Source organism: Stegostoma tigrinum, chromosome 7 (assembly GCF_030684315.1).
Source record: "Stegostoma tigrinum isolate sSteTig4 chromosome 7, sSteTig4.hap1, whole genome shotgun sequence".
In the NCBI taxonomy this organism is placed as follows: Eukaryota; Metazoa; Chordata; class Chondrichthyes; order Orectolobiformes; family Stegostomatidae; genus Stegostoma; species Stegostoma tigrinum.
Window position 1 is genome coordinate 58,764,071 of NC_081360.1, and position 16,719 is coordinate 58,780,789.

Below are 16,719 nucleotides of genomic sequence, written 5' to 3' on the forward strand. Positions count from 1 at the left end.
TTAATCTTACCCCTTCTTACCTGTCTCAGAAGAACAAATTTATACATCACTCGCAACAACTGCTCCTTAAACAGCCTCCATATGTCTGCTGTGCCCTTTCTGTGGAACAATTGCTCCCAATCAATACTTCCCAACTCCTGTCTGATAGCGTCATAGTTTCCTTTTCCCCAGTTAAATATCTTCCCATGGTAACTGTTCCTTTCCCTTTCCATGGCTATGGTAAATGTTCTTGATTGGTATGGGGATAAAAGGTTACTAGAATGCAGGACATTGGTTTGAGAAACACATCAGCCATGATTGATCAGCAGAGCAGAACTGAAGGGGTGAATGAATTATTTCTGTGTTTAGCCTCATGGTCTTATAGGACTTTGAATATTCACTGAAATCACTGCTGGTAGATAGGATCTTTTATTTAATGTCTCATCCAAATTACTGTATCACAGCCACAGTAGAATGTCATGCAAACTCAGGATTGAAACTTAAAAGCAAAGCGTCTGAGAAAATCAAAACTATAGAGAAGGTTCTGAAAGATAGTAAGAAAATTCAATGTGAATAGTTTGCAGCGGCACTAAACACAATTCTGTACTCTTAACAGTTCATCATATTTAGCTAACTTGCTGGAGATTTTTTGAAGAGGTAACAGAAAGGCTTGATGATGCTAACACTGTAGATGTGGTGTACATGGGTTTTCAGAAAGTGTTTGAGACAGCTCCATACAACAGACGTCTGAAGAAAGTTACAGGTCATGGAATGAAAGCAACACGGATACAAAATTGGCTGAGTGATAGGAAAGAAAATAATGGTCAATGTATATTTTTCAAGCTAAAGAAAGGTTTGTAATGGAGGTCCCCAAAGGACTTTATAGATACATATGCAAGTTTTTAGTCTGACATCACATTTCTCATAGGATGTTAAAGTAAACCAATCTTTCTTTCTTTTATCAGTTACTTGATCTTACATTCCTAATGCGCCCATTCCTCTGATTTACTATTTGTTTTTACCAACTTGTAAGCTTCTCCTTGGTTCTTGGCCTTTTTCTAGCCATGGTTGATTTATCTTACCCACTAGAATGTTGTCAAAGAAATACAAATACATTAATTATTTAAATGTTAGTGACTGCCTGTCCACCATTTCTTTTAATGTAGTTTCCCATTCTACTTCAAACAATTTGCACCTAAAGTCTTCACAGTTTCCTTTGATTAAATTTAAAGTGCTCATTTCAGATTAAACTGCACAATTTTAAAAGTTACTGCAAAACTATAACATATTATAGTATGGTAATATTATTGATCAGTCTTTTCTTACTCCAAAATTCCATAGTTTCTTGTTGGGGTCCCCCAACATACGGTACTGGAAGATTATTTATTATATGTTCCAGGAATTTGTTCTCCACAATTAATACTAATAAGGTTTACTCAGTCTGTTTGTAGGGTTGAGGTCCCATGATTACTGTACCATCTTTGTTACATGTATCTTTAACTTCCTGATTAACTTCTTACACCTTACATTACCACCATTATTTGGTGACCTATAAACAATTTCAATCACTGTTTGCCGCATCTTCACATTTGTAAACTTCACCCAAAATAAGTCTACATCTTGATCTTCCAATTTATGATCTGCTCATCTTAATGTACTAATTGCATCATGTATTAACAGAATTACTTCACTTCTTTTCATTTTTTTGCCTAACCTTCCTAATATCAAATACACTTTGACGTTCAGAATCCAATCTTCATGACCTTGTAACTATGTCTCCATAATGACATAATACCTGCAGCAACCTGTTCAGAGATGTCATTTCACGACTCTGGAGCATGTAGTTGAAAATAGGCCTTCTGGTTTTAAGGTAAGGAAACTGTCACCTATTTACTCCTGTGTGTACGATCAACTCTTCTACTATGTTTTGAATAAAGTGTGTATTCAGTTGGAGTGATTTAAAGATTTAACATAATTAGTAAAAGAAACAACATTGTTATGAAAAAAATATTTTCACCCAACTGGTTACATTCTGGAATGCACTGCTAGGGAATGTTGTGGAGGCAGGTTTTACTAAGGCAGTCCAAAGGCAGTTAGGTGTTTATTTGAAAAGGAACAATGTACAGGATTACAGGGAGAAAGCAGATGAAGAGTACTGAGTGAGCAGCCAATTTAGAAAGACAACACATACACAATGGGCTTAAGGGCAGTGACACCCATATGTATGAAAGAGGAAGAAAAACAACAAAGGCCATTTAGATCTACCAAAAACTACCTTTTGCAGCTGTTCCAGATATTCTTCCTGATGACAGAATATGCTGCCAAAAACATGAAAGTCTAGTTCTCCTAAGAGCTTTAAAGGTATCATGTATTCTGTTCAAAGTAAATTTTACATGACGTAGTCGTAAAAACATCTGACTCAATGTTACTGCTCTCACCATGAAAACATTCCGAGTAGGTTTGTGTTTAATGGTATCACTGCTACTTCCCCAGCATGACATTTCACCATTCCTGGAAACCTGTTGAACCACAGATTGCTGATGAAACCTATATTCCATTATGAGAAGAGAGGATCACAGCCATATTGGCAATATGTACAGATTTTAGGATATCAGTCATGACCTACACTGCAGGTCAGGAATTGGGTGGCTTTCTCCTATAGAAAGTAGCCACCAGATGTTGCATCACAGTGGGGGTCCTCAGGTGCTGTGATGGAACTGGTCACCACTTGCATGATGAAAAAGATGCAAATTCAGAAGGGAAGGATCAGGATGAAGAAAGGCGGTGGAGCAGAAAGCAGCAGCATTATGGTCACACTGTCTGCAGCTCAAACTTCATGTCAGATAGAACACTGAGATAGTGCTGGAGCTGAGAAGGACATAATGAAGGAAAGACCAGTATTCTCAACATTGAGATGCAATGAGTTCGGTCACAGCCGGAACATCACAGTGGAGGTTTAAATGTTGTAGGTGTGCCTGTTCCCTGCTCGCTCAGCTCGTAGCTTTCTATTGTGTGCCACTATGAACTGCAACAGAATGGAAAAATTATCAGTGACTCTTTTGTACGGCGTTTGTCTGCTGTGTCTGCTAAAGTTGAATAGGTGGAGGCATGTGGAGAAGATACCAAGTGGAAATTAGGTTGCCTTCCTTGGAAATTGTGCAATGGTGAAGTGCAGTATTTACATATGTGAAGCCTGATCCAGAGATCAGGGACTGGTAATAGGTGTAGCGCATTAAACAGCACAGAAGTGAGTTAGTGCAATGGCTTGAAAATGTCATCTCATGATCTTTCATTCACCATTCGTGACCACTCTCATCACTTCTAGAACAGTGGGAACAGACTGCAGCTGTTGATTTTCCTGGCCGTCAGCTCCTGTTCAGAGGGCATTCCTCGAGGATTGTCAGGCCCTATGCAGGAGCATGTCTTCTCTTCCTTTGACAAAGTATCTGAGAACTCTTTCACTCTTTTCAGGTACTTATTTGCATCTTATTTGCCCAATTACACACAGTTGTAGTACTGGCTATCAGGAGCAGCATCTTGGTTTTCCAGGGGCAGGCTTCCTTCAATAACTGCAGGCTACCAGAACAGGAAGGTGAGAGGGGTGCAAACTGACATGGATCTATCCATGAAGTGAATGATGACCCACCTTAACTGCTGCAACTTCTGAGATAAAAGTACCAGACTCACATGTTGCTTAGACACCTTTGAACATTCAGCCAACCAACAACAGGGCCCAGGATTCATGGGTATAGCAGGATACAATCACTAAAGCTCGTGACTCCAGAGGGTCTGGCGTGTGTGGGTCAGGGCTGGGCCTGGTTTTTTTCTGTCTCTGCCCCTGGCTAACAGTATAGTTACCACTTGACTCTTTGCTTATTATGGTACAAGGGGGTAGTATGAAATCTCCATGCTACTTAACCTAACAGGACTGAGTGTAGACAGATCACAAATTGAGACCCTCAAGCACAAAAGCAGGAACGGGAATTGTTTTTAATCAATTCAGTCTAATTCCAGTGAGAAAAACTCCTGTTCCTGCTGTTAGCATTTTAACTTTTCTCTGTTAAAAAATTGTCCCTCAATATTTATAATGGTTATTATCAATATAAACATTTAATAATTGTTGTGCAATGGGGTGACTGCTGTCTTTTTTTGTGAATACGAAGCAAAGTATTAAACATTTTGTTCAACCATGAAACTATTTAATAATATAATTAAAATTAAGCTGTTTCTAATTTCTATCTTTTATTATTTACTGTCCTCCAAGCATTCATTCAATCTCGCAGAATACCGTCAAAAAAGACAATATGAAAAGATCAGGGGAATGAACAAAGGATAAGACGGGAAAGCAGAGGGCAGTGGGGATAAATAGCATAAACATCATGACTCCGAAACTTGATTGACATTTTTTAGAACAGAACCAGATGAACCTCGTTGACAACGAGATCCTTGATTGGGGTTGTTATCCTGGGCCAATCAGGAAGGCCTGGCTGACCAATATGAACTGGAGATTTAGAATTTCCTGAATTCAAGGGACTGACTGAGCTGGCCAGTTATAGCTAGTGTGCTATGCAAATAAATAAAGGGTGACTTGGTGACAGGATACCAGCCTCTGTGCGGTTCAGTTGCAACGTTCAGTTGCAATCAGTGGGACACAGATTGATGCTTGCAGCTTCTCATTCGCATTCACAAACTCCCAGAAGTATTGGTCGCAGGCAATGGGACGTCAGTTACCAGTAAGGAAGTGGCATTCGGCACATACAGACTGCTCCATATCGTCAACTGTCCAATGGTCTGGCAGGAAGCGTGGTCCAAATGTTGAAAGCAGATTTGAGGCAGCCTACAGTGTCAGTTGATACCAAACTGTCTCAGTTCCTGTTCGATTGTAGGACCACCCCTTACACAACAACATGGGCAGCTCCAGGAGAGTTGCTGATGAGGAGAAGACTCTGCACCTTATATTCCTGGGCAGGGGAGTGGTAGTGAAACTGCAGCAGGAACGCTGTTGTTGGACACATGCCTCCTCTAAACAAGAGAGGCAATGTAATTTAGAAGACGAAGTTTGGCGCCAGAATCATGGAAAAGGCCCTGTATGGATAGGTAGTGATGTTGATGTGAGGTCAGGTCCCGTGAATTAGAAAGTTTGGGTAGGTGAGGCAGTCTTAAACAAACATGAAAGCTGTGACCTCACAAAACGGGGCAGGTGCATAACATACTTAGCCTCTCAGAATAGCAGGAAGTCCTGTCAGAAACAATAGGCTCTCCCCCTCTGTCTAGTGTCAAGGAAACCTTGGAGTCAGGAATGGACGCAGCCTTGATACCACTACTACCAGACAAAGAGGAGGAAACTGTTCCGAGACGGTCTGGACACAAGATGCAGGCTAATGGTCTGGTAAACACCACTCGTGTCAGAGTCTGAATCAGAGGAACCGGACCTAGGGCAAAAATGTCACATGAGAAAGACTTGGCCGACAACCCCAGGCTATTTTTTTCTGGAGCGGGGACGATGTAGCTACTGGAACCAAGTTGATTTTGTCGACTGCGCGATCCTTGATTGGAGTTGATAATCTGAGCCAATCAGAAGGCCCTAGGTGACCAACATAATCAGGGGGTTCAGAATCTCGTCAGCACAGGGTACTGACTCCGAGCTGGCTAGGTAAATAAAGGGCGCCTTGGTGACAGGACTCGACCTCTGTGTCGTTGTTTCAGTGTGTGGACCCTGCACTGAGCCTGTGTGTGTGGGCCGAAAGTCCTGAGTGCCATGTTATGTGAATTGAGCTTCAAATCTCAGGCTTCACTTTACTTTTGGAGAAAAACAAACTAAAAGAAGGCTTTTTTTGAATGAGTGCAATAACTTAGATTGTCAAATGCACACGATTTAATTTTCTCTATATAACTTGAATTGTATTTAATGAATTGTAAACTATTCAAGGTTTTCTTTGATTCTATTTTTTTAAATCAGGGATTTAGAACCTTGTCAGTACAGGAATCAGACTCCAAGCTAGCTGACTGTAAACAGCATACTGTACAAGTAAATAAAGGGTGGCTTGGTGACAGGATACCGGCTTCTGTGCAGTTATTTCAGTAATCAATTGTCGAGGGCAAGGCAATTCATGCTGTCAACATAGACTTCAGCAAAGCCTTTGAAAAGTACTACTTGGTTAGACTGATCAATAAGGTTATATCACGAAGGACAAGAGAGCTTCCAAACTGGATACAAAACTGGCTTGAATGTAGGAGACAGAGGGTGACAGGTAGGAGTCACAGGTGGTGGAGGGTTCTTTCAGACTAGAGCAGTGTTTTGTAGGGATCAACTGGAATTCACTTTTGTTTGTCATTTTATATAAACAATATAAATGAGAATTTAGGAGGTATGGTTAGTAAGTTTGCAGATGACACCAAAAATGAAGGTGGTTATCGAAAGTTACAAAGAGATCTTGATCAATGGGGCTAATAGGCTGAGGAGTGGCAGATGGTGTTTAATTTGGATAAACGCAGGGTATTGCATTTTGGCAAAACAAACAAGGGCAAGGCTTATGCGGTCATAGTTGGGCCCTAGGTAGTGTTGTCGAACAGACAGACCTAGGGGTTCAGGTGCACAGTTCTTTGAAAGTTGTGTCGTAGGTAGACAGGGTGTTACGAAGGCATTCAGCACGCTAGCATTCATTGCTCAGATCACTGAGTACAGGAGATGGGACATCATACTGAAGTTGTAAAGGATGTTGATGAGGCCACTTTTGGAGTACTGTGTAAGGTTCCGGTCGCCCTGCTATAGAAAAGATCTTATTAAATTGGAGATGGTTCAGAGAAGATTTACCAGCATGACCCTGGCACTGAAGGGTTTGAGTTTTAAGGACAGACTGGATAGGCTAGGACATTTTCCACTGGAGCATCGGAGGTTGACGTTATAGAAGTTTATAAAAGCACGAAGTAAACTGATAAAGTGAAAAACAAAGGTCTTTCCTTAAAGTGTGAGAGTTCAAAACTAGGTGGAGTATTTTCAAGGTGAGAGGAGAACAATTTAAAAGTGACCTGAGGGGCAAAGTTTTGACATAGAGCATGGCTCATATGTGGAATGAACTGCCAGAGGAAGTGGTTGATGCAGGTACAATTACACATTCAAAAGACACATGGAGAGGTACATGAATAGCAAAGGCTTAGAAGGATATGGGCCAAATGCAGGCAAGTGAGACTCTACTTTGGGAAATTTTGTCGGCATGGACGAGTTAGACTGAAAGGTCTGTTTCCATGCTGCATGACTCTATTGACATCATGAAGCTAATGAGGAGTCCTTGCTTTACTGTGATGATGAAAGTGCACCCAAGATGCAATTAAAGGAGGAAATTGCAGGGTTTCAAGCGAGAATTGATGAAAGAACAACAACATATTTCTTTGTCAGAATAATGAGAGACTTGGAGTGGTGTTCCATGCACCTGCTATCATTTTCCTTCCAGGTAGGATAGTTCGTTGTTTTGGGAGGTGCTTTTGACAAAATCTATGCAAATTGCGATTCACACCACTGTCATGGAATTCCACTGTGGAGATTACAATACCAATCAAATCAGCTTTCCTCTCATTAAAGCAAATCATACATTTGTCATATTTTGGAATTAAAAACAGAACACAGGTTACAAGCAGATGAGATCATTAGAGCTGTCCACACAATTTTGCTAATATCAGGATCAAAAGAAATTGCTGTTTCCACTTTTTTGGAAAAGGAACTGAATTACACAAGGAAAAACGTTCTCTCAAATTACACATTTTGAAGTTCATACACTCATGTAAGCATCAGTTGGTCTTTTATCATCTCCTATAAACAGTCTCTTGATTTTTCCTAGAGACAGCTTTAGTTGTGAAAAGTCAACTCAAAGATTTAATTCCAATTATAACTTGACACTGATTTCTGAGTAATTTTGAGGGTAAATTGTCAGTAGCTGAAGAAAAAAAACCTTAGTCACAAACTGCTGACTGAATAATTTGTACATATCCTGGAAAATTACAGACACTGCACAATCTAAATTCAATTCAGTGTTGCAGCTTCAGTTAAATACATTTACTTTAGGCTCAGGCTTTTTGGAGATAGAGTTTCAACTAATATCTAACTGAAAGACACTAAATCAAACAAAATTGACGCGGTTAATCATGTAATTGTGAAACACATGCTAAATATTTTACAATACGTTTAACATCTTATAGTTGGGCTTTAGAAATTTGCAAAGCCAGATAGAAAACAATTTCAAAAACTGTAGTGAGGAAAAACTGCATGACTCCTGTGAATAAACCGCACATCATTGTGTTTTGAGGTTCTTTAAGCCCCCGAGTCAGTTGTGCAAGTGGAAGTGTACATGTTAAGCTGCAGCAACTTGGGAATCACCTAGTACAGCACTAGGACAGGGAATGGTGCACAAGAAACAGATACTGAGGACTGCGGTAAGACCAAGTCTCAATGCTTTGCTGAAGTTGCAAGGCAAAGGTGCAATGAATTTTATTAGCATCAGAGAGATGTACAGCACGAAAAGAGATGCTTTGGTCCAATTTGTCCAGGCCGGCTAGATGAACTAGATTAATCCAGTCCCATTTGTCAGCATTTAGCTCTTATCCCTCTAAACTCTTCCTATTCATGTACCCATCCAGATGACTTTTAAATGCTATAATCGTACCAGCCTCCACCACTTCCTCTGACAGTTCATTTCATACACACACAACCCCCGTGTGAAGAGGTTGCTCCTTACATCGCTTTTAAATCTTTCCCCTATCACCTTAAATGCCCCTCATGATTTTTCAAACGTCTATAAAGTCACCCCCCAGCCTGCAACTCTGCCAGGAAAATAGCCCCAGCTTATTCAGCCTCTCCCTATAGTTCAAACTCTCCAGCCCTGGCAACATCCTTACAAATCTCTTCCAAACCCTTTCAGGCTTCATAACAACTTTCCTTTGATTTTATCCTGGATTTTATGCTGCTCTTAGTGGCTCAGGATCACAGGAGGCATTCAGTGTATTGCAACTGTCAAATCATTGAAAGAGCTATCCAATCAGCCATAATTTCTTGTGCTTCAGCCACAGCCTCATATGACGATGCTGTCACTTTTAAAAGGTTATTTTGTCCTTGGTTTTTATTGATGAGAAATTGTAAAGGCAGAGATGTTGAAGAGTCTAAGGAGTACCAGTTTAACAATGGAAGGGGAGTGGCTAGTTCTCCCAGTTCAGGCTTTAAGCTGTAGCAGTCACAAGGTGTTTTGGGTATCAGAAGGGTTGCAAGCTTCATAAAGGATTCCTCTGACTTTCTCTGGGATCTCTTTCTGGATGTTGTTCCCTCCTGCCTGTAAGAATTTGTGTTTGAATGTACCTTTATGCCACAGCGTGTTAATGGGATGTTACAACATTGGAACAGTCAATTAGTTGAGTTGCTGTATCAGTTCGGTTAGGTTTTCAGATTGTTAAATTCTGCTTTCGTTTGTTCATGTTTCAACTGCAGTGTTTAAATAAATTTTGGTTTTGCTTAAAGCTGAGTGGTTTCACTAGTTGCGTCACAGCTGGAACACTAACTTCACTTCTGCCCTTAAATTAAGAAAAAAATAGGGTCTAGGCTACCTTCTTCAAGTATTTTGAGGGGCTCTGGTCTGGTCCATAACACTCTGCAAAATTCTCCATTGCAAATGCATCCTCAAATCCTTTTCATTCATTCATCTCCTTGTCCTTCAGCACCTAAGGCGATCCAGGGAGACCACCAGTGTCTGCAGGCAAACAATTTCAGGCAGCCTAAAAAAGCACAGCACTAAGAAAAGCTCTGTTTGGACTAAGTAAATCTTTCAAATTGACAAAACACACCTTAAAAAGGTGAATAATTGACAGTTAACAGCAAAATGACAAACTAGGAACTAACGTCCAAAAACTGGGATTTCCATTTATGTATCTAATTTATCTAATACTAGGGGACATGCATTTAAGGTGAGAGGGGGAAACAATTTTTCCACACAGAGTGTGGTTGAAGTCTGGAATGCATAGTCGGGGTGGTGACGGAGGCAGTTTAGATGGGCACGTTTAAGAGATTTTTAGATAAGCAAACGAATATGCAACGAATGGAGGGATATGGACCAAGGGGAAGCAGAGGGGATTAGTTTAATTTGGTGTCACATTTGGCATAGCCAACTGGTACAAATGCTGTACAGGAACCAAAACAAAGCTGCTGGAAAATCTCAGTGAAAAACAGAGTTAACATTTCGGGTCCAGTGACCCTTCCTCAGAGTTCTGAGGAAGGGTCACTGGACATGAAACGTTAACTGTTCTTCCCTTCACAGATGCTGTCAGACCTGCTAAGCTTTAACAGCAACTTTGTTTTGGTTCCCGATTTCCAGCATCCGCAGTTCTTTCAATTTTTAAATGCTGTACAATCTGATCTGGTACTTTGTGAATTCAGCAAATGGTAAGTGAAGTTTGGGACATTTGGAAATAAATCGAACACAAGTTATAAAGATCTACAGCACAGAAAAGGCCCTTTGGTCCAGCAGTCCATCAAGGCTGCATCGATTACAAATAACCACCTAACGACTACAATCCCGTTTTACAGCACTTGGCCAATAGCCTTGTATGGCTGGGCAAAGTAAGTGCAAATCAAAATGTTTCTTAAAAATGTTGTTATGGCAGTTTCTGCCTCTACAACCTTTGTGTCAGTGAGTTCCAGCTTCGCAACACCCACTAAGCGAAAAAGGTTTACTTCACATCTCCTCCAAACTTTGTCCTTTTCTAAAATCTATCTCCCCTCCTCACAATCAAACCACCAGTGTGAGCACCACCACAGCTCCCACCTCATCACTAGTCCCTCCATCATACTTTTATATATCTCAACCTGTCCCCTCTTCATCTCTAAGGAAAACAACCCCAGTCTGTCCAATCTCTCTTCATAGTTGAAACTCTATAGCCCAGGCAGCATCCTGGCAATCTCAAGTGCTATTAAATCTCTCCTGCAATGTGGATTCAAGAACTGCACACAATACACTCGCAGTGGCCTAATCAACGTACTGTACAATTCCAGCAGAAGCGCAGGACAACGATCTAAGTAGATTAATAAACCTTTCAAACCCTGGTAATTATAGACCAGTGAGCCTTACTTCAGTTGTCGGTAAAGTGTTGGAAAAGGTTTTAAGAGATAGGATTTACAATCATCTAGAAAAGAATAATTTGATTAGGGATAGTCAGCACGGTTTTGTGAAGGGAAGGTCGTGCCTCACAAACCTTATTGAGTTCTTTGAGAAGGTGACCAAACAGGTAGATGAGAGTAAACCGGTTGATGTGGTGTATACGGATTTCAGCAAGGCGTTCAATAATGTTCCTCACAATAGGCTATCGTACAAAATGTGGAGGAATGGAATTGTGGGAGATATAGCAGTTTGGATCGGAAATTGGCTTGCTGAAAGAAGACAGAGGGTGGTAGTTGATGGGAAATGTTCATCCTGGACAACAGTTACTAGTGGTGTACCGCAAGGGTCGGTGTTGGGTCCACTGCTGTTCGTCATTTTTATAAATGACCTGGATGAGGGCATAGCAGGATGGGTTAGTAAATTTGCAGACGACACCAAGGTCGGTGGAGTTGTGGATAGAGACGAAGGATGCTGTAGGTTTCAGAGAGACATAGATAAGCTGCAGAGCTGGGCTGAGAGGTGGCAAATGGAGTTTAATGCAGACAAGTGTGAGGTGATGCACTTCGGTAGGAGTAACCAGAATGCAAAGTACTGGGCTAATGGTAAGATTCTTAGTAGTGTAGATGAGCAGAGAGATCTCGGTGTCCATGTACACAGATCCTTGAAAGTTGCCACCCAGGTTGACAGGGTTGTTAAGAAGGCATATAGTGTTTTAGCTTTTATTAATAGAGGGATCGAGTTCCGGAACCAAGAGGTTATGCTGCAAAACTCTGGTGCGGCTGCAGTTGGGAGAATTGTGTACAGTTCTGGTCACCGCATTATAAGGAGGATGTGGAAGCTTTGCAAAGGGTGCAGAGGAGATTTACTAGGATGTTGCCTGGTATGGAGGGAAGGTCTTACGAGGAATGGCTGAGGGACTTGAGGCTGTTTTCGTTAGAGAAAAGAAGGTTGAGAGGTGACTTAATTGAGACATATAAAATAATCAGAGGGTTAGATAGGGTGGGTAGGGAGGGCCTTTTTCTTGGGATGGTGACGGCGAGCATGAGGGGGCATAGTTTTAAATTGAGGGGTGAAAGATTTAGGACAGATGTCAGAGGTAGTTTCTTTACTCAGAGTAGTAAGGGAATGGAACGCTTTGCCTGCAACGGTAGTAGATTCGCCAACTTTAAGTACATTTAAGTCATCATTGGACAAGCATATGGACGTACACAGAATAGTGTAGGTTAGATGGGCTTCAGATTGGTATGACAGGTCGGCACAACAGCAAGGGCCGAAGAGCCTGTACTGTGCTGTAACGTTCTATGGTCTATGTAAACCATGTTGACATGCACTCCTTCAGCCAGTGACTGAACTTGAAATAATTTTATGAGTCGCACATTTCATCCAGTAAGTAAGTCACTCCTTCCCGTCCACTAGATTAGAATTTCAGCAAGCCAGTTAGCACCTAAATACCGACACAGCACAAATGAATTTCTGGTAAACCTTCTCACACTATGACTGCCATTAATGAAATTAAAATAATTAAAAACTTCTAAGTACCTGGAAAAGATGACAGCTGTGTATGTCCTACTAAGGCTGTAGATGCACCAATTGTTCCCAGGCCACCGAACTCCGAACGCCCTGAGCTTGTAGTATGCAGTCCAAAGGCTGTGTGATTAACCATTGGGAAGGCACTCGATACTCCAGACAAATTAAATGGCTGATCTCCAGCAGCTGCTCTGAACATTTGCCCTGAAATTAAAAAAGGTAAACGCTACTGATTATTTTCTTGCATTTATGAGCAAACAAAACAGTTTAAAAAATCCAAGACTGACAACATGCATATAAATTTCTAACTTGTCACCGATTATGTTTCAAAAATTTTCTATAATAGATATGGCAATCTGTAACTGGGCAGACTCAACCACCTAATCATAACATCCTGAACATTTTATTATTCATGCTCCTACAGCACTTGTAACTAAGTAACAAACAGGACACCTGAAAATAACAAGCAATTTGAATCAACAGTACAATGAAAACTTTACATGAACATTTTAATCAAAAACACATTCTACATATTTGGTTGACATCATTTTTTTATATATGTTTACTTGCGGGGGAATCATGTTTACCCAACCAGTTAAGATTGTGGGGGACTGGATCAAATAAGAGGAGACCATTAATGAAAATGCAGAATGTGTATAAAATTGGCACAGTTAGATGAGACATCATATAATTTTATAGGTTGTACATACATGACGTTGATTGATGCACTGAAAGACAAAGGAATGAAAACCAAGACCAAAGACTCAAAAATTGTGGTCAGAGATAATGTAAACTGCAGATGCTGGAGAATCCAAGATAACAAAGTGTGAAGCTGGATGAACACAGCAGGCCAAGCCTAGGCCCGAAACGTCAGCTTTTGTGCTCCTGAGGTGCTGCTTGGCCTGCTGTGTTCATCCAGCTTCACACTTTGTTGCCAAAGACTCAAAAGATGGATGGTCAGTTTGAGCCAAGAGAAAAAGGTGGTATAAAGATTGTAAGAGAAGGTCTGAAAAAAGTGAGCAGTTTCAAATACTTGGAGGTGGGTTTGAATATGAAAACTAAGGAACGTATTAGCTTTGGTTGAACTAGTTGGAAGAACTGCAAAGTGTATCAAAAAAGTATCACTGAAACTGAAAAGAATCTATGACAGCTGAGAGACCAGCCTTGTTAAATAGTGCGGGAATGTGGTAATTACAAGAAAAGAGAAACAGCTACTGGATATTAAGATACAGATGAGACAAACGTATGGTGTGACAAGAAAAGACAATACCAGATATCTGGGATGCACCTGAGAAGAAATTAAAACAATATGCTCATCCACTGCAGATGGGAGACATATAGCAAGACAAGTCACCGGGCATGGGACTCCCAGAAAGGAGGAGGAAAAGGCCATACAGATGTTGAATCTTTTCTGCCATTCAATATGATCATGGTTGATCTTGGGATTCAAATTTACCATCCTGCCTGTTCCACAATCCCTTAATTCCCTGAGATCCTGATGTCTATTAAAGCATCCAAAACCCTCTAGGTTGAGAATTCCATAGTTTATCAAAAGAAATAATTTCTTCTCACCTTAATTTTAAATGATTAGCCATTTAATCCTCAACAGCACCATATTTAGATTTCTCAATTTGTGGATAGATGCTGAAAGATTATATCAAGCTGCTTCAAAATGTTGCATCTTTTTTAAAAAATTCACCCTTGCAATGTGGGTTTCACTATAGCCGGGCTAGCATTCTCCTCACCTCTAATTGCTTTAGAGGAGGTGGTAGACAGCTGTTTTCTTCATCCGATGCAGTCTATTTGGCATAGGTACCCCACAATATCATAAGGAGTCACTGTGCCACACCCAATGTGAACACATTATTTTATAAATGCTTAGTCCAAAACTATATACTGTAACCCAGATGTGTTCTTATCAAAAGACTGCACAATCTTAGCAAGACTTGTTTATCCCTTAATAAATCCCTTGAAATAAAATCAATATGCTATTTGCCTTCTTAATTGCTTATTGCAATGTACATGCACACTGGCATGGTGTCTCTTGTACAAGCAGACCTTTGAACATCAACATTTACACGCTTCACGTTTTTCAAAGACATTCTGCTGTGCTACTCTTGCAACCAAAATTAATAATGTCACTCCTCCCCAGATTATACTTCATCTGCAATCTTGTTGCCCCCTCAGTTACCCTGTCCATATCTCTGCAGCTTGTCTTTCTCTCTATTTACATTTCCGACTAGTTTTCCATCATCAGCAATCTGAGATACCCTCACTGTTTCATCATCCAAGTCACAATATAGATTGTAAACACCTGACCTAATGATCTGTGTAAGGCACCTTTCAATACCTGCCAATTTGAAAACATCCCAGTTATGCTCATTCTCTGCTTCCTGACTGTTAAACAATTCTCTATTGATGCAATATATTTTATTCCCAACTCCATGAGCCCTTATGTGGCTTATTAGCCACTTGTTTGGCACTTACTGAATGCCTTTTTGAAACTCAGTCAGTCGATGTAACGTACCTTCTCTTTGCCAACATTACTAGTTTCAATCTCAAAGCTCTTAAAAGCTGGCAGTGTTTGCTAACAGGCAAAACTATAGGCAACTGATCTGGAAATGCACATGTACACAATCCCAAGCACTAAGATATCACATAGAATTTACATGTAGCATCATACACAAATGCCACACTGCACATATACAGGATGTTGTATGTACTTTTGAAATGTGGTTCAGCAATTGGAACTGAGGACACAAGACGAGATGGAATGCGGAAGGTCTAAGAATCGGGTTGAGGGAGTATACCCCCGAGCGGACTAGCAGGCCCTCTTGCACATCTTGTGTCCACAGCTGTCTCCAGCCTGGGTCCAGACCTCATCTTTCCAAAGTCCTGACCTTCCCTGAAACCATTTGAATGTGCACATGCGATGGTGTCAGTGAATGCAGCAAAAACATTGCTGACTTGTCATGATCATATATGTGCATTGTTTTAAGACTTCTTCGATAATAGATTCTAACATTTCCCCAACAACTGATATTTCGCTAACTGGCCTGCAGTTCATTGCTTTTTACGAGTGAGAGAGATAAAAAAAACATTGTTGCATTTGCTAACTTCCAATCTGATGGGACTATCTGGAAGGAAACAGTGGTAAAAGGGTTGAACTCAGTGGAATCAGACGATGACTAGCTGGCTGTCAGGAGGAGATGGGGAAGATAGTATTATGGTAACGCCAACTAAATATGAGAAGCCATGAAACAAAAAGGAACTACTGCAAGATAACAAGGTGTAGAGCTAGATGAACACAGCAGGCAAAGCAGCATCAGAAGAGCAGGAAAACTGATGTTTCCTGCCTAGACCTGTCATCATATTTCTTGCATCATGCTTGCACGTCTCCTCCACACCCACTCCAGTAGTGTTTTTTTAAACATAATATTGTGACCCAGAGCTGAATGTTGGTGTTGCCTGGCCGTAGTTCAATACAGATTTAGCATAACGTACATAATTTTTAATTCTATGCTCCTAGAAATAAAATTGAGGACTTGGTTATTTTTATAACACATTTAGCTGCGCTACAAAGCAATAAGACCATAAGACATAGGAATGGAAGTAAGGCCATTCAGCCCATCAAGTCCACTCCACCATTTAAATCATGGCTGATGGGCATTTCAACTCTACTTCCCTGCATTCTCCCCGTAGCCCTTGATTCCTTCTGAGATCAAGAATTTGTCAATCTCTGCCTTGAAGGCATCTAACATCCCGGCCTCCACTGCACTCCGTGGCAATGAATTCCACAGGCCCACCACTCTCTGGCTGAAGAAATATCGTCTCATTTCCGTTTTAAATTTACCCCCTCTAATTTTAAGGCTGTGCCCACGGGTCCTAGTCTCCCCACCTAACAGAAACAACTTCCCAGCGTCCACCCCTTCTAAACCATACATTAACTTGTAAGTTTCTATTAGATCTCCCCTCAACCTTCTAAACTCGAAATGAGTACAATCCCAGGATCCTCAGCCGTTCATCATACGTTAAACCTACCATTCCAGGGATCATCTGTGTGAATCTCCGCTGGATA

General features: G+C 40.8%; 1 protein-coding gene across 13 annotated transcripts in view; it reads right to left on the reverse strand.

Annotated features, from left to right (window-relative positions):
* The window catches only part of baz2ba (bromodomain adjacent to zinc finger domain, 2Ba), a 329,006-nt gene that overhangs the window by 158,985 nt on the left and 153,302 nt on the right, over positions 1 to 16,719 (reverse strand). For all 13 annotated transcript variants that reach the window (XM_059647301.1, XM_059647305.1, XM_059647303.1 and 10 more), the window contains one exon: positions 12,654 to 12,845. In XM_059647301.1, coding sequence (XP_059503284.1) covers positions 12,654 to 12,845 — 192 coding nt within the window. The remainder of the gene's footprint in view (positions 1 to 12,653; positions 12,846 to 16,719) is intronic.